Source organism: Delphinus delphis, chromosome 5, assembly GCF_949987515.2.
Source record: "Delphinus delphis chromosome 5, mDelDel1.2, whole genome shotgun sequence".
NCBI lineage: Eukaryota > Metazoa > Chordata > Mammalia > Artiodactyla > Delphinidae > Delphinus > Delphinus delphis.
The window spans coordinates 17,707,819-17,729,836 of record NC_082687.1 but is presented as its reverse complement, the minus strand read 5'-3'; the positions used below and the strand labels follow the sequence as shown (position 1 = coordinate 17,729,836).

Genomic DNA, 22,018 nt, shown 5'->3' with positions numbered 1-22,018 from the left:
TCTTGTCATATTTTTGTTTTTGATAAAAAGATAAGTCACTCTAAAATATATTTTTCCTAAGTTCTATGATTAAAACAGAGTCTGAGAATTTATGATTTTGCATATATTTAACTTCTGGTTTAAATATTTATTTTTGAAGATAGTACCCAACTAACTTTTGGTTTGTCATATGGAATTCATATCAATTTTTTTAGTGTCCTCAAGATGAGTAAATAACAAATACAATCTAGAATAAACAGACTTCTCAGAAAAAAAACTAAATTCTCTTATTCTTGGGTAATTGAGTCCCTTGAACTCAGTGACTACTGCTGCTCTGTGTGTGTGTGTGTGTGTGTGTGTGTGTGTGTGTACATGCGCGTGTGTAACTTGGCCACTTTCTACTTTTTATTATCTTAATGGCTAGTTTCCACTGTTTGTCAAATTAATTGAGCCAAGTTCTATATCATCAGTTAAGATAATTAGTGTCATATGGTTGAATTTGTAGTTACAGACAAATTTTATATTACAAGACCAAAACACTTTTACTTAGAAAGTATATTTGTATTTACAAAGTAAATTTGGTAAATAAGTCAACTCTCTTTACGATGCATGTCAAATAAAGCATTCTCTCATCAAATATTCAAATAATGTACATATTTCTTTTCTCTGGATTCTTTTGGCTGTTTACCTCAGTACTCAATTTTCTTTTTAAAACATGGCTTCAATGGGGATGATCACATAAAAATGAAAGCACATTTTCAACTGAAAAAATCATATTCGCTTTTTGTTTTTATAATCAACTCCGAAATCTTTTCGAGTCTAAATGAATAGCTAGGGAACACAATTTCACAACAGTGAGGCAGCACATGCACCGTGGTGTCACCATGAAGCCCTGCCCCCCCATCTATGTACCAATCCAGACCTGATGTAAACTCATGAATACTCAAAAAACAATGTTCACTCTGAGTCACTACTGAAAACTTGTTATTGCATGTCTGGTCAATTAACCACTGCATTACTGCACTGAGGTATAACTGTTCAATGAAAACACAAAACAACAAAACAATTGATTGGAAGGTGAGGCAGTTGGTTAAAAAGAGATCTTACTTGCTTAATAAACAATAACCCAGTAATGCTTTCCCACAGACAACCCCACACAATGTTCAGGGCACTTACAGTACTTCCTTGTTTTCAGCCTTTAGGATTTGGAGGATCTCTTCTTTCTTTGCAGTCCTGAGGTGCTTAATAAAGGTCAGGAAGCTTCTGACAGCCTCAGCCTTGGAGAGGTTGTCAGGCTGCAGGTGTTTTCTGATGGACTGCCAGTGCTCCGAGAGCTGTAAAACATGGCCGCAGGCCCATACCACATTCATAATTCTGAACATCCACACTTACAAAGGATGTTCTTTCCAGACATAAACTTTCCTTTGTATCTGACAAGCCAAAGAAGCTTTTTGTGTCTTACCTCAATATATCTGATCGCCCCCTGTCCATACCACTGTGGCTCTCAGAGGCTAACCCAGAGGCCTGCTGACTCTGTGTACAATTTCCCTGTAGGAGGACTGTCTTTGTCTATTAGCACTTAGCTCAAAGGACCTCAAGCTTCTGGGCATATGGGTCATTCCATGGTTACAACAAGGGAATTCTATCTGAGGCCAGACTTTGACCACCATAGTGAAATGATGCCAAAATTTCATTAACAACAGGATATTCTGGAGGGGAAAAAAATCAGAACTGCTGAAGAATTGTATCAGGTTTCTTATGCAGTGGAACCTTACTGAAAACCAGTTTCTGTAATAATTTGAGCTCCCTAGTCTCTTTATTTTACTGCTGTATGAGATGCAAACAATAGTAAATAGTTTGCAAACAATAGTAAAACATGTTGCTGGGGTCTGAACTGTTCATTTCATATATCCGTGTTAAGTAGAGTATTATTTAGATAAAGGTAATTCTCACATACACCATCATTATGCTACTGTGGTTTTAAAAATAGTAAATAGTTCTAATTAATGACATCCTTTGGCTTAGAAATAAGCTAAAAACTTATTTTTCGTAGTTTACCACTTTTCCCCAGTTGTAAAAGAATGTATTAAATCTCATCAGTGACCTCTAACTCTGAATAATGTCCATGCTGCCAGTTTTTAAATTACTCATTCCTTCCAATAAGCAACAGATATATATTTTTCTCTTTTTTCAAGTCCCTTTTGGTTACCTAATCTTAAGAGGATATTCCAAAACAAAATTCCAGTTGTACTTAGCTAAAGATTTACTGGGTCATTTCTGAGGGCAGAGAGCATATCAATGTGAAGTCAGATCTGTTTTTTTCTTTAAAGGGTTGCACTGGTGACATTATACTGAAGTTGGAAAACAAATTCCTCAAAGACATAAACCTTTCCCATAATAATGAAGAAATAGTTATGAAAAATCTTAGATGGCTCATAATGTCAGATAACTGTGGGGGGAGAAATTAATAGCGTAAGAAAAGATGATTAGTTTCATTAGTCAACTTTCTAAATAATTTCCATCTCATATGACATTAGAAAATTACACCAGAACATGAGATGATTTATGGAAGAAAAACAAAAGAAAAAACCAAGTGTGAGAACAATTACTTTTTTTGTCTCATTTTGTTTTTCCCTTAATTCAATTTTGGTATATTTGAGAAACTAGCAAGGAATTAGTGCCTCACACTTTAAGCAAATTATGGTATTAGTGCTTGATGTGTCTACTTTTCTCAACACTAATAATAGCCAAGGGTAGAGCATCTTCTGGTAGATACAAACAGAGCCTGAAGCCAAGGGTTTGCTCTCCTGACAAGACGTGAAGTATTAGGAAATGCTGGAACCCAGAGTCATATCTGTGGCCATACATCACGAATGATTCATGCAATAAATGAAATTTCTCTTTGCTGGATTACAAATGTTACGAGATGATCTACACTTTGCCTTGGGGATGTGCTATCTCATTTCTGGCTGTAACTGTAGGGGAGGTTGGGGCATGGTAAATCAGTGTTCCCAATTTAGGCAAAGAGTTTGGTATCCTTTTTTAGTCCTCACAGCGATCCTGAGAACACTGAGGTCAGTAAAACGTTTCACCTGTGGACATATTACTACCAAATGGCAGAACTTTCAGGATTCAGACCGCTGTCTGTGCTCTTGATGCCATGCTTCCCCTTAACTTCATGAGGTCCTTATTCCCACTGCATTCTAAGTGCTGCTCTGAGGAAGCTCTCCTTAAGTCATAACATTTTTTATTTGAAATGAGTGGATGGTAATCATTGGTTAATTATTGTTGTATTATGCATCACCTTGGGTGCATATTATTAGGCTACTGCCATTATAACTCAGTGGTGGCTGGTAGTTCTTTGTAAACTTTCTTTACAAATTAACTGAAGCTTCCATTGGAGACAAAAGGAAAACAGAACTTTAAGCCATGATTATTCCATGATTTGGCCACACAACGCAGCTGCTCACACTTACAGAAGGGCATCCTTTGCACTCGCTCTCAAAGACCTGGCCCACAATGGGAATGGCCGTGTATTTCGAATCAATTGCTTTAATGATGGCAGCAACCTGCTTCCCAGCCATCAGTCTTGGGCCTGCTTCTGTTGTCTTCAGCTCTAATTTCTGCCTGCATAACCAAGGAAGAGAAATGTCACATTAGCAGCATTCTTTTGAGTGAACAAGCTACTAATTGTCATTCTTTTGGCAAACAAGATACTAATTTATTCAAATTCTGTAAGGCCATGTCTTTCAAACAGTGATATCTCCAGCAGTAACAGAAACCTCAAGACAATTATGAAATTTTTCTGGAGCAACAATTTTACTCAAAGATTCGAAAATTTAAGTCTGGAGTGTAAAAATACTATGACAAGAGACTATAGGAAAGAAAATTTGCCTGGATATGTGATGTTACCTCTTTTGGATTTAGCCCAGCTCTCTGAAAATGATGTCTTCAGTACAACCACGTTTCACTTATTAACTAAGACAATTAGGAAATCTTGTTTTCCAAAACTGGCCTCAATAATATTTTTATCTGATATGCTCTTTCAGAAGCTTGCCTCTCTCCCTTTAAGAGGTGGAATCTACAGCCCTCTCCTTGAACATGGGCAGGACTCTGTGACTGCCCCGACTCACAGAGAACAGTAGAAGTTTCAATATGTGGCTTGTAAGGCTAAGTCATAAAAGGGAATTCAGCTTCCATCTGGCACGCTAGCAGCACATACCTCGAGAGAATTGAGCTGCCATGTAAGAAGTCTGGCTACCCAAACCTGCCATGTTGACAGGCCACATGGAAATAAACAGAGATGCATAAGGTGCCTCAGTAGTTTGAGTCTCCCAGCCCAGACACCAGATAGGTGAGGGAGCAGCCTTTGAACCATCTCTGGTCAGTGACTGTCTGCAACTGCACAACAGACACCAAGAGAGGCATGCCTAGCAGGACCAAGGCAAGTGCCAGGATTATGAGTGAGAATAATAAAGCGATTGTTGTTTTTTTATACCACTAAGTTTGGAGTGGTGTGTTATAGAGCAATGGAAACCTGATAAACCTAAGTAATTAAAAATATTAATTTTATATGAAAATATATGAAAACAATATGGATATAGTACAAAGGAGAACACAAGGTTCTAATCCAGAGGAGACTTCAATAACATTTCAAGCATTTATGGTTTGAAGCATTTCTCCCAAGATTTTGCAACCATGTACCTCTGACATTAGGGCTACTTCAGAAGAAACATTTGAGAAACAAGACATAAGATAAAACTAACATTTAATGCTAGAGATGTTCTTCTGAATTAAAATTTGAAAATAATACATACTCTGAGATTTGAAATTCTAGTTCTTTAGCCTGTGAGAACTATTCTGACCAGAGAAATTTTCTCCAATTGAAATAATAGGCTCGAATATGTAAGTACTATAAATCACATCAAAAATTCTGTCACATCACTTTAGTATGGAACTTTTCTGTGCTTATTAACAACAATAACAAAAAATAATCTTGAGGCGAGAACTCACAAATGCCACCATTTTTTAACGCTTAACATTAACATCATTTGACAGAGAAATTAGAAAATAAATGAGAATGAATCAAGTAGTTTACCTTTTCAAAATTTAAATTCTATTCAATTAACAATTTATTTTTAATGAAATTCTATTTAAAAACATTAAGTATTTATTACATGCCATATATTACTGTAGATAATATGAAAAATAAAGATGAACAGACATAATCACTGTTTTAAAAGAACTCAGTCAAAATGAGGAAGCACTACATATACATGTGCGTGTATATACACACATATATTTTTTTAAACCAAGTATAATAACATATCAAAGAACAGTAAAGAAAACTTAAATTCTAACATTATCTTACTTTGATAATATTTTGCCTGCAATTGTTTGTAGAAAATTCAGCCTCAAAGCATGTATCTCTTCTGCGAGCACAGCTACAACAAAGCTGTCTTCTATCTTATAGGTAGTGACAGATGTGCCTTTCGAAGTGACACCCAAGACCTAAATAAATAAATATATGTGGTTGTAACAAGTAATTAGCTTTTTATCTTTGAATCAAGCCAAACAGTGAATTATCTTTTCATCTTCACAAGAACTTCCCCGTCACCCAAACCTACAATATGTTAAGATAAACCTATTCATTTGATATTATACAAAATTAATACCCTAAACTAAAAATTATAAATGTTCCCAAATTATATTGTTACCTTATTCACCTATTATTTTAAAATAATCTCTACAAAAGGTAATTACTTGGTTGCCTCAAAGAAAGTGATAGCAAGCATACCGGATTTAGGGTTGTAAACCCAGAACTCTCTGATTTGCATGAATCCAAGGCCTTGATTTTGATCACCTTATCTTGATGAGTCTGGTAGGTCACTTTACAATCTCCAGAGATATCTACCTAAAAAGAAAAGCAAAAATACAATGTTTGGGATTCTCACATGGACCATTTGAATTCCAGTGGGAAGTGGCTTGAAAATTGGGGTTCTAATATGTCATGGGGGACTGACTTTCTGCCCAGGCTGACAAGCTAGGAAGGCAGAAGAATTCAGTGTTTCCTGCAGCGTGTGGATTCTTTTCCATTCCCTTTGTTTGAGTCTTATGAGTGCCTTCATATTGCCCCAGGAATAATAAAGGATTTCCTACTTCTCTCTAATGTCTAATAGGAACTGGACAAATGGCCTGGTCATAATCAAAACCTCTCGTAAGTGGGTAATTATGTGGCAAGGGGAATTGACTTTTAATGCTGCATGTAGGCTGTGTGTATGTGTGCATGTTCGCATGCGTGCGCTCACATGCTTTGATGAGCTGAGTATGATTCGAAATCCTTAAAAACCTGTGGGATTAATTCAACTCATTATAAGTCACATCAACAGTTTGAATGTAGGCAAATGTGTCTCAGTACAGACTCAGTTTAGCATCTCTGAGTCTTCCCTCTGGCCTCTACAAGCACCACCCCCAGTCTTCATTCTAGAAAGCTAACCAGCATTCCCTCGGCCCAGCCTTGCCATCAGATTTTCTCACCCACTGATGGACTGGCTGAATTCAGACAAGAAAACTTGGACTCAGCTTTGCTTTTGACTCCAAGTATGGTACTGAAGGAGTCACTCAACTTCCCTAGTTCAACCTCGGTTTCTTCATCTATAAAATGAGGAGGGTTTGTATAGACCGGTGGTTCCTCCAACTGACAATGCGTCTACATTAGCTGAGAAACTGTTAAAATATAGATGCTAATCTCCTTAATCAGAATCTCTGTAGTGAATCCAGGGAATCTATATTTTTAATAAGCTCCCCGTGGGATAGTGATGCACGGTGATACCACTGGAATATTCTCCAAGGTTTTTTGCATCTCTATCATTCCGTCATTCTATAGGTCTCTTTAGTATGACTTATTCTAATTCCCTCTACCTTGTATTCAAATACAAATTGGGGTAAACGGCAATTCGTTTCGTATGTAAATGAGATAACCACCCAAGTCATCTTTTCTAAGCATTACCATAGCAGTAACTTTTTTTTTTTACTGAATTTCTGCAGATAGAAACCCATCTAAACAATTTTGGTAACTTTATTGACAAATACGTTTCTGGATCCTTAATAATATTAGTAAGTACCTCATTGGTAGTTCCAGAGCTTAACTGCATCTGAAATAGACTAGCCAGGCCTCTCTTGAGATTTTCTATGGCTATTGGTTCATTTTGATAGGAGTAGAACTCTTTGACCTAGGCAAAAAAAAAGGACAAACATAAATAGAGCAAAAATGCATCATTTACCAGATTTGGTTAAATAAATAGCAGAGAAGGTTAGATTCTCACCCCCTATCAATTCTGGGAGAAAGAGATCTGTTAGTCCAAAGCTGGGACTTCTTTTTTTACATTTCTAAGAAGCTAGACTGTCCAAATACGACATTTCAGGAGACTTTTAATGAAGGCTCTAAATATGATGAGCGTAACATAGGGAAGGAAAGAGAGCACCGATACGGGGTGGGATTTCTGTGAAAACAAGGATTGCCCAAGGAAGAGAAATCAGGAACATTCTCTTCAAACATGTCAATGTATTCTCTACCTGTGATTCTGCTTGAAACAAAAACTAACCAAGGTTTAAAATAACATCAAAGAAATAGATTCTTGGAAGAGAATGGCAATCCCCATGCTTGAGACTCCTGAGGCAGCACAGCCTCTAAGGGCTATGATATGGGCCCACACGTGGCCAAAATGCCCATGGTCAAAATTCCACAGGATTGGGCTTCCCTGGTGGCGCGGTGGTTGAGAGTCCGCCTGCCGATGCAGGCGACGCAGGTTCGTGCCCCAGTCCGGGAAGATCCCACATGCCGCGGAGCGGCTGGGCCCGTGAGCCATGGCTGCTGAGCCTGCGCGTCCGGAGCCTGTGCTCCGCAATGGGAGAGGCCACAGCAGTGAGAGGCCCGCGTACCGCAAAAAAAAAAAAAAAAAAAAAAATTCCACAGGATTGATGTTCTGCCCTCCATAGCATTCATGTTGGCCTTGGGTATAAGGAGACATACAAGGTTGGAAGACTTGAGGTTTAGGGTGCTAACACTGCATGGCCTGCCCCACGTGCTGCTTTGAGTTTCTCTTCAGAAGGTGGGAAAAAGAGGTTGGAATGAGGAAGGTGAGTGTGATTTGGCTGCACTAGTAAATGGCTTATCTTAGCTTTGTTTCATCCTTGAGATTTATAGGCACAGAGGTAATAACGATGTCTCATACCATTTTGAACATTTAGCTCATGTTTAGGAAACAAGGATAAAAATACAAAGCATTTTCTGGAAAGTAGGCTGTCATTTTTTACTCTGTTTTGACTCCAAACATGTCACATGATTTAGAAATGGAGAGGTTGGACATAGCTTCCCTGTAAAAATTCCCAAGGTCTATGATAATTATAGCTGGCATTTCTACCAGAAATATTCTGAATGCCTTCCTACTTCTCTTTAAAGCGAACCATGACTTCTCAAGTAAAACTGAAAGCTCAGTCATTATGCAATAAATTCAATTAATACCAATCTGAACAATTTAGTGTACATGAAAACTTCCTCATCCCTTAGAAGAAGAAAATACTTTGCCTGAATTATCCTAACAAGTGCCTCAAGTTTTCTATTTTTATTTTCTACATATACTCTGCCTAGTGATAGATTTATTAGGTACTTTATCTGGCAAACAATTTTAGTCATTACAGTGGATGAACCTATAAATGTTGGAATTGTGTTTGTCCAGCTTAAAAAGGAACTGGAATAGTGATCTCAGTGTCTGAAAATCCATGGCATCATATTCTCAAACAAATCACTGGCAATTTCTCAGAACCAAGGCTGAGTTTCTGATGTTCTATTTTGTAAACTAGGTCTTCTTTCCTTTTAGGAATTATAGTGTAAATTTCTTTTCAAATATTTGGGAGTATGGAATCTGCAAATATCAGGACTAGTAGAGCTTTACAACCAGATCGCTTGAGCCCATACACAGTCAGAAGGGCTTACTGGTAGCAATACGCACATGCCTAAGGCCTGTGACTTTTTTGGTCTGAGCCTTAAATACTTCAGAAAGTGAGAGGAGCCATTAAGTGGGAAAAATGCTTGTACTATCATCAGTATCCTCACTTTGCTTCCAAGCTACAAAATATGCCTGAACTATTTATAAAGTTTCACCTAAAATTTCAGGAAACCCAGGTCTCAAATTTAATCTTTAGACTATGCATAAGGTTAAATGCTCTCCTGTTACTCCTACTTCTTTTGATCTTGACTGCTAGATACCTAAGAAAATGGTATGCTGAATTTTTTCCTGGAAGGCTGAGCAACATAAACTGTGAGACAGAAAAAATTGTTTTCATTCCTTCTATTAGCTTTTATTGTTTCCCTAGAACTAGAGAAGTGGACAAGTCCCTTTTCCCTTTGTCTGCCTGCTACATTTGGGGCCTAAATTCTCTTCCTTTAGTGCAGAGCAATGAGATCCAAAGTGAAGACAGCACTGGTATCCATATTAGCTAAATGTCAAAACTGTTAGAATCGAGTAGGGTTTGATAATTCAGAAAATAATAATAAAATATCAGAACTTGGAAGTTTAATCCACACGGCTGACACAACAATAATCTTAAATTCATTATTTCACAACAGGAACTAAGTAAGTTTTATTATATTCAGGCCATAAAGCTGATTACTTCATTCAGTTCTGAAATGAGCTCTGAACATCCAACAGCACAGGACTCTTATCTAAATTCACAGTCTCCCAAACTGCCAGAGACCGGCAGCATCGTATACTAGTCACAAACTAAGAGTTGAACCCAAGGAAACTAAACATAGAGGGAGAAGGGTGGGTTGTGGGAAAGGAGACTCAGTGCCTCTTCTGGGATAATTTTGAGGGCCAATCTCCCCTTGGAATCAGTAGGGATTATACATTTCTTTTCCTTAGGAAAAAATTACTTCTATACATTCCCTTAATTTACACATTCGTTAAGAATAAGAGAAAACAAATTTTCATTAACTGGTCAAAGAGCAAAAATAAACAAAAAGGATCTCAGCAAACAGAGATTAGTCATTTTATCTGGTCTACTTAGCAGAAGCTATGTCTCTTTCATATGTATCTAAGACAGAGCATAGCTAAGAAATGGTACATTGGAAGACAGACAAGTGAAGAAATATATAAAGAATTAGAAGGTTTCCAAGGCGCCACATATCCTTTGGAGGTTCCGTGTGTGTACAGGAGCCACACTGCCAGATTCAGAGAGCAAATCAATGTCTAGGAACAGCACAAAACAAGGGACAGACTCGGCAGCCACATGATTAATGTAATCAATACTGAGCAAAAACCAGAAACAGAAGTCTGGTAATATTCTAGTTAATTGGATTAGCATTCAACACTGTAAATTGAGGCATCTTTTGCATGTCAGTCTTAACCAGAAAACTGTCATATTTCTGACTTCATCTATGATTTGTAGATAAAATTAGAGTCATACCCAAACATTTAAGTAGGGGAGATAAGTAGGCATGGAAAAAAAATATGTGCAATAAATATGCATGTAAGTATTTCCATGAGATATCTTTTACAATGTAAATGTGGGAGCTTAAAACAGGGGGCTCTGGGAGGACAAAAATACATGCTGATGAGTATCCTTGAAATCACAGAAATTTCTTAAATTGAGCCTGGGATAGAAAATACTCTTTGAGAAAACAGCAGTACAGTCTTCCCTTTCATAATTTCTCTCATAGTAAAATGAAGTGATAGTTTAAATAATGATCTTTCTGACAGTGATGTGGCTAAAAGAGTCCAGGTGGCTTCTTAGTCTCCAGGGTCATGTTTTTTCCAACAAGTACTTTATTGTGTAATTGAAAGATATCACAATGTACTTTGACTTGTAGCTACAGTAAATCATCACAAGTAATAGCTCCTGTAGAAATGGCATGTTGGAGTCACTGAAATAATGATGTGGCAGCTCCATCCCAGCCTTTGAACAGGGAGGGCACTGAGTGCTTTTGTATGTGTAACAAAAGACTTTGTACTCAACCGCTACCCAAGGGGCTATAAAATAATTGGTTTGTCGTTAAGATTATAAATGCAATTAATAGTTTATAAATCAAGCATCTTGCCACATTGGAAGGCCAGAGATGAAAATAACAGTATTTCATGTTGTTAATATAGTTGTGCCATATGAAAATCAAGTGAGTTAATAGATACAGTGAAGAATAAAAAGAAGACTACAAGGCAGCCAGACATTTTTTTTCCCCCAAGTACATTCCAGCTCGAAAAGACAGTAAAATATAGAGGTTTCCAGCACAGAAACCTGTTTTAAATCCCAGCTCCACCACTTGCCAGTTGTGTGACCTTAGGCAAGTTTCTTTACTTCTCTTAACTTTGGTTTCCCCATCTATTACAAGAGGACCAAAAAGTAGCACCTGCTTCCTAGGGCTGTCATGAGGATAAAGAGAGAATTCATGTAATGCCTTCAGTCAGTGCAGGCATTAAGCACTAAGTATGTTTTAGCTTTTATTAAGCAACAATAGGCACAGACTTCCTCAAAGTCTGACTCATTCTAGCCCCATATAACCTTATTTGTTCATTCCTTTAATTTACGAACATTTGTTGAGTTCCCACTATGAACAAGGTGCTGAATATACAAGATAAAGACACAACTGCCACCCAGGAGAAGCTTACTCTGAATGTGGATGGCAGACAACTAAAGAGAGAATTACAATACAGTGTGATAAATGCTTGGATAGAAATAAGCTCAGGGGAGTATGGGGTTTGGGAAAGGCTTTCAGAACACCAAGTTGGTCAGTGCAAGGCTTGGTTCTGGGTGCTTTGGGGAGGAAGGGAGTAGAAGGGCTGGAATATCAAGAGGAACAGCAATTTTCTCCACCAAGACCCATAATCTAGCAATGAACACAAATGACCAAAAGGAAAGTAATGAGGGGCATGAGTGAGCTATAAAGTGCTAAGAGGGTTCTGAAGAGGGGTGGTTATTTCCAGCTGGCTAGAAGGGTGGGAACTTTGTAAAAGAAAGGGTCTGCAAGCAAAGCCTGAAGCATGGTAAGTATTTTCACAAGTGGAGAAGGAAGAGAAGGATTCTTGAAATGGTGATTCATGTTTGGTTACAGGAGAGCGATGATATAATAATCCTTCTTGTGAGTCCCTTTTTAGTACTTTATTAAAAATGAGCATCATGAATAGCAAAATATTTCATGTCTGAAATTTATATTTTAAAGTATTTGTTTTCACTTTTAGTTTGAATCTAGAAATTTTGGATCTAGAGAAATTTTAGAGATTTGTAGTTTTAACTATAATGATCCCTTTCTGTTTTTCTACTTTAGTTCCTAAAAGTAAGCTTTCATCTTATACTGATATGTTCTTATACATGTCAGTATAACATCTGTACTTTTCATAAACCCACATATGTAATACTTGATCATTCACAGATCAAAGTTTCTTTTCAATTCCAAACATAGTAAGACCATTTTAATAGACTAGACTCAAACCGTAAGAAATGCACAGTTACAGAATTTTCAGAGCAAATTTCCAATGTATATTATAGTGTTCATTCATTACTTTAACATATAAAATGCTTTTCAGTCGTAGCTATAAAATAATCTAAATGTTTTTCTAAAGAATCAGCTCTATCTTAGAAATGCCATACCCCTTCAAAAGCTTCAATTTTGTACTTAATCCACTTATTGATTTCTTATGACAAGTTAATATCACTTATCTAAGTTAGATCATTTCATTCTCATAATTTGTCTACTTTCCTGAATTTATCCAATCATCTCTGATGACCTATTGTGTTACAATATCTTTTGAATTCTTCCTAATTTAATAAGGAATGTACCTTTTAATTATGCCTCTTACCAATAAACATATACTTCCTATATAAAGATTTTTCATAAAAATAGGGAACATAAATGGCTAGGAAATATAAGTGAATCCAATGCCTTGATTTACTTCTGAAACATTTAATTTGCAACTTCTGTTTATTAGTTCTTGAAAAATTCCATTTTCCATAAAAGCAGCAACACCATGATCACCTAAAATAATATCTACTGAAGGAGAGAAAAATATGAAGTTGGAAAAAACAATGTGAAACTCCAAGAATCACTTTTACCTTTCCATGGACTAGATGAAGGAGCACAGGTCTTTGTAGAGCTTCCAAGTTTTCCTTTCTTATGATTTGGGATGGCTTTTTTCCCTTGAAAATGCTCTTCTCTCCTCTCTGTTGATTCACATTTTCGACGTTTACATCTTTTATCTGAAATCATGGAAAGAAACCTATTAGAAAAACTTCCTATGTCTGTTTCCATCAGAGTCTCCTAGAAAATAAAATGGTAAAGCAATAAACAGGGTTGGCCATAATTTCTTCTGTCATTCTCAATTCATGATTCATAGGACCTAATTATCAACTTTAAAAGAATGGAGAAGATATTAAAAATTAGGTTTTTGAATTAGGTAAAAATACTGACATCAAGGAAATCTGTGACTTCAACTCTACCTAATACTCTGTAATGGCCTATATGGGAAAAAAATTTTTTTTAAAGAGTGGATATATGTATAACTGATTCACTTTGCTGTACACCTGAAACTAATACAACATTGTAAATCAACTATACTCCAGTAAAAGTTTTTAGAAATTAAAAAAAAAAGAAATCTGTGACTTCAAGTCTACAATAATTGTGGCTAGAAGATAGCTCTTTTATGTCATTGTCACTCTCTTCATTTATTTTGAACTGCTGCTGTCTGCCTGCTCTCTTCACTTTCTGTACCATTTGTTTGAAAGGAGCCCTGCCCCACTGTACTTTATTTGTACATACAAAATTAAAATGAACAGTCTGATTACTGAACAAAGAGGTACAGAATGTTTTCTGCAAAATACTGTTCTATTGAGAAATGGCTTAGTGAGGTGGATGATAAAATTTTGATCCAACTTGGAAAACACACACAGCTATTAGAGACAACCAAAGAAGCAAAGATCACTTGATAAATGTATTGCAGTAACACCTCATTATAAAGTATATCAGTAACTGCTTATCAGTGACAATGAAGCAAATCTTGGTCCTGTGTACCTGTTTCACACTGACTTGTAGAAGGAGAACTGACTATACTAGAGAAACTATTGCCTTTAGGTCCTTGAAAAGCAAATGTGGACTCACCATATATTGAAACAGGAACAGGCCCCAGAGGCCATATAATTTGAATCTCTTTGTCAACACTTAAATCTAAAGCATCATAACTGACCAAACACTGCCATTCAGGGGAGCACCTCGTTCTGTCCTCAAGAAGAATGCAGAATAGGTTTACTCCCTCATTGGTAATTTTACCTGTTGGATCAAGGAACTCAGAAAAATTGGAAGGTCACAATTTATCTCCTTCAGTTAGAGTGGTCTCGATTGCTTTACACATAACATGGATTCTAGACTCCTTAGTTTCAGAACACTTCAAATGGATTCTAGTCTAATGTGCCTATTAGTATGACATATAGAACTGGACATCATACTTCAGTTACTCACCCGTATACACCTTCATTTGCCTGCTTCAACAATTTGGAAAGATCAGATCACTTTTGGTTAGCAAAAACTTCAAAACTGTATCTCTACTTATTTTAGTGATGGACAAAAAATTCAATGACTATATGACCAAGAGTACAGACAAGTGCTGTTGAATGGTACACTTCTCAAAGACTGCTGACATCTAATCTTTGCATCTGTCTGGTAGAAAATGCCCACCATAATTTGGATCAGTTGGTCGTCATCACCATCAGGACTCCTCCACAGTAAGATAACATCCACATTGGATGAAATTCGGTAGCCCACGCTGTCTTGGAGGTTTCCTTTGCCCCGATCAAGAAAAACTTCAGTGGAGTACGTGAGTTTGTATAGTCGGTCATTATTTAATGAGAGACCAGTTGTGTGACCTGCATAAAGATAGTGACACAAGTCAAGTCTTAGTTGCAAAGCACCCATCAGGCCAGGGTCTGTGCTATCTAGCACAGTGGTACACAGTGGGAGCTTATGTTTGCTAATGGAAGTAAATTTTTGCTAAGTGAAACATGGTTCTACTTCTCCATCTGCTGAAATTATTGGCTTGAACAACAACAAAAACCACAACAAAGAAATAAGCTTCCATTTCAGAAAACCTTAGTTTGTATTCTTAATCAGTAATCAGATTATCTAAATATTGCCCTGGTTGAACTATAGAATATTTTTTAAAGAAATATCATTGTATTGCTTTAAATTATATGAATATGATTTCTTCCCTGCCCCCCACCCCAGCTTTACTGAGGTATAATGAATATGATTTCAAGTAGAGATGCAGCCAGAGATTGCTTTATAATTTAATAAAAAACATTTGTTATTAACATATCATTTAAATACAAGAGATCAAAGCCAAAGTAATTTTAGTAGTTAGAAAGCAGTCCCTTACATTGGATATTTTGAGTATTTAAATATCCCTCTAATGTACTTTATCCTATTAATTTAATTAGTAAACTTTTAGTACGAATATACATTTCAAGGCTACACGTATATAAATTTAAATTAGCTATTCCTGAATAAAACGACGTTTTCCTACATAAAATCCTAGCACAGGCTTTAATCTGGCAGGGACAAGTTAATGTCAAATAGTATACAAGTCAGTATTATGACCAAAAAAAATTGATATATGGAGGAGTTCATACACTCTCCAAGTCAGTTTATCTTAACCCAAAGAAATGTAAAAGAGTAGGATCAAGTCTTTCCCAGAGATGACTTGCAGTTTATGGTCATACAAAGTCTTTGTATGTTTTCTATCCATAGCTCGCAGGAGATAGTAAAAAAAACGACTTCAGTATACATTTTTCCTCAGTGCTAACAGGGTAGCATTGCCTAGTTAACTATATAGGGAACCATACCTTTTTTTTCCCTCAGGACATATGCACATGGGAGAGGGACAGGAAAGGAGGTTGAGATGACTAGGACAGAAGTGAGGCAGCTGAGAAAGGAAGTGAAATGACTTGGAAAGCCAGAAATTAGAAAACCTCTGAAAAGTCTTTACTATTTACTGTCTCTATCACCTACTGTGGCGCCTACTGCCCAGAGGAAAAAAAGGTCAAATACATTGTCTCTAATAAACTGTTCTAAGTGTTTTATACACATTAACTTATTAAATCTTCACAAAAACCTAATGGGGTGGGTACTATTATTAGCCTGATTTTATAGATGAAGAAATCGAGGGACACAGAGATTATACAATTTGCCCAAGATCACCCAGGAAATCAGTGGCGGAGCCTCTAACACCCTGTCTGGATCTAGAGACCATGCTCTTACCTATACTATACACATAAAACCTTTAGGTTGAACTCTTCCATTCCTGGGGAGTGAGCTAGGAATTCATTCATTCATTCTTTCATTCAACAAGGATGTACTGAGCACCTACTGGGTAGTAGGCACTTTTCTAGGCTCTGGAGCTATACCAGTTAACAAGCAGACAAAATTTCTACCTTTGTGGAGTTTACCTTTAAATGAGGAAGGGATGGAAAATTAAAAAAGCAAGTACATAAACAAATTATAAAGTATGTTAGAAGTGCTAATGAAGAAAAATGAAACAGGAAAGGGAACTGGGATGTTAAGGGAAAGAGCTTTGTGAGAAGGTAATATTCTGGGCAAATACTTTAGGCTAGCCACATGGATATCTGTGGAAAGAGCATCCCCCTTCCCTCCTTCCCCACATCCCTACCCACCCCCCGCCCCTCCGCAGAGGGAGTAACAAGTTCAAAGGCCCTGAGGAGAGTTCATGCAGGTGTAATGGAGGAACAGCAAGGAGGCCAAAGAGGCTGGGATTGGCTAAGTGAAAGACATAGCAGAAGGAGATGAGGTCAAATAGGTACCCATGGGTGGCTGGGAGACCTGGGGGGACATTTGCATAGATTTAGAATTTGGTTGAGTGACACGAGGAGCCACTGGAGAGTTTTGCGTGGTGAAGTTATACATGATCTGACAAACCTTCAAGGAAAGGGAATAGGGCGTTTAATAGGAATCAAGAAAAGCCAGGAGAAGGAAGTGTAGGAGGGGGTCTCCAAGTGTGTACACAAAAACAGGCTGTGTCCAAACACCAAGTCAGGCAGAACCTCAGGTATGAGATACAGAAGGCAGACAGAGTCAGGAGAAACCTTGCAGGAGGTGAAGCCTGGGACTCCCTCTAGCCTCCCTGATCTCCACCTCTTCTGCATGTTAACTGGGGACACTGCTGCAGGGTCAAACACTGGCTTTCTGACCAGGAAGATATTTTGGTCAAAGAGGCCTTCTTTTTATGACACCTATCAAATTCCACATAGGGCAAAAAGGAAATACATGTTGTCTTATCTAATCCTCACAGCAAGTCTGAAAGATAAGCAGTATATGGCAGCTGAAACAAGCTGACTCCACATATAATCCAACATAGCAGATATGATGCAGGATTTGACGTTGGAATATGCTAAAATTCAAGTTTTGTGGACTACCTGAAGGTGTCTTCTGATTAAAGCAGCTATGAAAACTTTGCAGTAAAGTAGCCTCTCTTTAATTCCAAAGCTTTCCAAACTATCATGTTGTTCTTTTTTTTTTTCTTTTCTTTTACTTGACTGGTCAAAAGAATGTGAAAAGCGACAATATATATCAGTTCCTGACTATGATTTGGAAGTGATAAAGCACAGGAAAGACTGGGCTTTGTTCTCCTAGAACTTTTTCCTACCTCTTTCAACAGGAGATAAAGCCTAAAATGGTTTAAATAAGTGCTGACGGTGCTGAAGTGTTGTCCCTTTTATCCTTTCCTCTTTGATAATTATTGATATTTCTGTTTCTGTTATTCAGAGATCCGGCAATACTGGGCAGTGGGGGCATGTCCCATTTATACTGGTGACTAAATTTCTGTCTTAAGGTGTTGCTCTGTAGAGTACGCAGAATGGCAGTTGGAACTGATGGTAGATTGAATGAGAAATCAATTTTAGCCCCAGAAGGAGTCAGTACCTCTTCAAGGTGCCCCTTCAAGTGAAACTTTTAGTCATGTAAAAGGAACAAAACTCTTAATTTTGAACTTTTTAAGAAATATCTTCAAATATTCTTTAATTAAACTTAGATCAATATAATAGTTCATTGACTTAAGCAAAAAGACAAAATAGAGACAAGTTAATAAAGGTGAGGCTTGAAGAGACCTGCGTTGGTGATAAGGAAGATAGGTAATGGGATTTACGAATCCGACAGAAGACTAGAAGGCCGGAAGTAAACGAGTAGGATGAAGGATAAGGGAGAAAATATGGAAGATGATTATTGTGAATGAACTGAAAAGCATGGTAGGGCCAGGGACTGAGAGAAAGACTGGGAGTGAAGGAACAGTTCAGGTAACAAGATTAAATAGGAAGTGTATGGGCAGGTTATCAAAAGGAAAAGCACTATAAAGAAAACCCAAAGAAGGCACTGAGAATGGACCCACCATTACAAAATGTGATTCAGAAAAAGTAGGGAAAACCTGAGTCTTCCAAACATTCAGTCAGCATATCAGCATATCTCTTCTAAACAGACCCTTTTCCATTCTAATTCTAAACCCCTCCTCCATCCTCTTTATGGTCCAACCTCTCTCAACATCCACCCAGATCTGGGGATTTGCTAAATAGTTGCATTGACAACTAAATTTGAGATGAGTTTTGAAGTGATGCATAACATCCCAAAATTTATAATGGCCTGATTTTAAAGTAAACTCTTCACATGTAGTTCGCTTATTAAATGTCAATCATTGCAAAGGGCAAGGAATCTATAATTAAACCATGGTACTATAATACAAAAAATTACCCCATCTGGGTAAGAGAGAGCTGTCAAGTCCTGTACTTTTTATTCATGGTATTTGGCATAAGCAGCTTATATCATGATGTTAATAATGCTTAAGCATTGGAGCCCTCACTTACCCAGGCTTCTTCCAAGATCCTGGAAGGGGACCCTAGCGTTGTGTACACATGCCATATCTTTTTTTCAGTAACATTTGCAAAAGTAGGATATTTTTGTAAAAAAGTAGTTTTTTTTTTCTCAAAGATGGAGCCTAAATTGCGTAAGCTTCAGGTTCTAAAATTCTGGATTTGCCACTGAAGTTACACACAAAAAACCGTAGCTATCTGTTAATGTTCTAAGTCATATTTCCCTGTATGTCATTGCTCTGTGTGTGTGTGTGTGTGTGTGTGTGTGTGTGTGTGTGTTTAAATCTTTAAAAATGCATGTATTTGAAAACATCAAGTTATCCAATGTACTCTTTGTAGGACGGGGGGAAAAAAGAGAAGCCCACAATAACTACTATATCTCAATTATTTTTCTCAAAATAATCATGGTATTGGTTTGATCTCATGGTGTATGAATCATTCATATTTCCAATATTCAACAGTTTATTTGACAGATAATAAAATGTAAGCTCTCTATATAGCAATTCTCTGTCAGATATAATTTACAAACCTTTACTTTTTTCTCATTAAAATTTCTTTTCATCCAAGTAAGGACTATATCTTTAAATACTGAACATTTTAGAATCTGGTAAAAATATATATATTATCTTTAGTTCAAGAACCTAAAGTGTGATTTGCTTAGGTGAAACAATTTAACCCCCCCCCCCCCCACTCTTTTATTGCTCCAATAGCAAAGATTGTCTCTTTTCCTCATGTGGAAATTTTCTGTGCAAAAAAATCTTGAGACAAACTTTACCTTATGAAAAAAAGCCATAGTTATCCCAAAAGGCTTTTAAAAGTTTACAGGTGAATTACTTTTTATCACTTACTAAGAGTACACAGTTATTAAAATTGGACCCTATCATGCTAAGTCTTTTCTTAGGCCAACTGGCTTTGACAGTGAGTCCTCTTAAGAGATTCTAAAAAGTGATGATTCTACAGGTGCAACATTGAGAAATTCAAGGCGCGCATAAACTAGCTGATTTAAAACAAGATTCCATATTAATACATTTCATACAGCTTTTTAAAGTCATTACTCAAAATGTTTGCTCTGAAAGTTATCAATTCATGTGTTTTTTAATCAATTTTATCTTAAAATAGAAACGATAATGAGCAACGCTATTTTTCCAAAGATAAGTGTTACTTCTTAAATCTACGTCATGTAGTTTTATTTTCTGTAATTCACCAACTCTGATAGTCCTATCACTTCTGAATAGTAATGGAATTAAATACAGCCTTTACCATTTCATTCATAATCCTTTGGCAAGTCAAATGCCTTTTTCATTGGGTCTAATTCTTCTTGATATCACATTGCTAGGCAACTAGAAGGAAATTTAAGAACTTTTTTTTTTAAATCTACTTTTACAATTCAAATGAAGGAGCTGCATTCATTGAGTGACCAACAGCAGCAGGTAACAATAGTTGGCGTCTTTTTTTCTCCCTTTTAAAAATAAACCATGAATGAGAGAATGAAGCAAGAAGCATGCTAGTCTGAGGGACTGAAACTAAAAGGAACCTCTGTTTTCTTTATGTAGGAATTTGAATTTGCTTTTCATTCCAACCCAGTCATGCCTTCACCAACATTCCAAAGTTACATGGTTTTGAAGATCGCTTAATTTGGAATTCTTTCACTACACACACACGCACACACATACACTTTTCTCCCTCAACGATTAAAATTAAAGTTTAGCAGAAAGCAACAAAAACTTACCTTTAACAGAAGCTGAATATGAGGAAATGAAGCAGAGGAAAAGCACAGCAAGAAGAATCATATTGACTAGCTACCCTCTAATGCATCCAGTTCCCAGCTAGGAGTCACTGAGAAGTGGACTCTTCCAATGGCAGCGAAGGAGTGACCCTCCTCAGAACCTGCAACAATAATGGTTATCTTTGGGGGAAAGGTCAGATTCCAAACTCCAAAATCAGGAACTAAGTTCACAGAAGGGCTCACTATTAATGATTAAACTTAGGTGGGCTGTAGTTTTCAGTCTCTCACTCTTTTTATTTATTTTTTACTCAATAAGAAAAATCAATAAAATTTTCACTTTTTGAGAGCTAAACTAAACCAGTCTACCATCCTATAAATTTAGAAGTACTGAGGGGCATTCAAGGAAAACTGGTGGTGATACTTTTCTGCTCAGTACATAATTATCATCACGCCTATAACATTAAATGCCTGTCTTCACATTTACCACTTTATGTGGGAGGGTGGTGAGGATTTGCAAACTCAGATAAATTTGGATTTTATTGTCTTGTATGGTCATCTGAATTTTTTTATACCATGTGTATGCTATTATTTTAAAAATCACTCTGAATTTTAGAATTTAAATTTAAAAATTTTAACTTGTACCACCACCAATCACTTCAAAATAATGTTAGCTAAAACATTCAGTTCCGAAACCTAGATGGTTCTCCTTATGTGTGAATCAGCATTGTCTACCATTAACATACTAGCAGGCAATTGAGTTTATCATAGTAGACCTCTAGCTATATCTATGACAGGAAACATTTGTCTGAGTCCCCAGACTGGCTGGATGGAGTCCCCTGTGCTTTCTGAATCCCATTTCTAGGAAGAAACTCAGAGGGGGGATTCCAGCCCTTAACACTTTTGCTACAGAAAATTAATTACGACACTTCTCTAAAGTGAATACTCTAGTATGGCTAAGGCCACATTAACTAAACTAACTCTGTCCTTGTAAACTTCTGCAAGAGAAACCTGATATGAATAAAACCTACTAAAATGAGGTGGTTTGGGGGGGCACGTGGGGATGTTTTGGCAAAGGAAGGAATAAAGTGCTGGTGAAGGGCTTTTTGGAATGAACTTGAAAATACTTATGGCCGTGTTTAAGCATAAAATGGGTTCCTAAATCTACCCTCATCTCTCTCTAAACCCTTTTCTAGAATCCTAACCTTAAGCTTAAATCTTCTAGACAACCCAGGTAAAAGACAGTCAGCTTTATAGACAGGGCCACAAAATGAAATCTAAAATTTAAAAATCTCACAGTTAAGCATATTTCCTCTCGAAATATATTTTTGTATAAAGAACTGAAATGTAAAAATTGTTTGTCTTTATCATCTATTGAGATTAGAACTTCATTTCCTATGATGT

At 36.9% G+C, this 22,018-nt stretch overlaps 1 protein-coding gene across 1 annotated transcript in view; it reads right to left on the bottom strand.

The window, feature by feature from the left end:
* The window catches only part of MTTP (microsomal triglyceride transfer protein), a 45,561-nt gene extending 24,789 nt beyond the window's left edge, over positions 1 to 20,772 (bottom strand). Inside the window, exons 1-8 of the mRNA XM_060012023.1 lie at positions 20,621 to 20,772; positions 14,699 to 14,886; positions 13,084 to 13,227; positions 7,104 to 7,211; positions 5,777 to 5,893; positions 5,351 to 5,490; positions 3,456 to 3,606; positions 1,156 to 1,313 (exon numbers count right to left, since the gene is read on the bottom strand). Coding sequence (XP_059868006.1) covers positions 1,156 to 1,313; positions 3,456 to 3,606; positions 5,351 to 5,490; positions 5,777 to 5,893; positions 7,104 to 7,211; positions 13,084 to 13,227; positions 14,699 to 14,886; positions 20,621 to 20,681 — 1,067 coding nt within the window. The 5' untranslated portion in view covers positions 20,682 to 20,772. The remainder of the gene's footprint in view (positions 1 to 1,155; positions 1,314 to 3,455; positions 3,607 to 5,350; positions 5,491 to 5,776; positions 5,894 to 7,103; positions 7,212 to 13,083; positions 13,228 to 14,698; positions 14,887 to 20,620) is intronic.
* Positions 20,773 to 22,018: the final 1,246 nt, after the last annotated feature.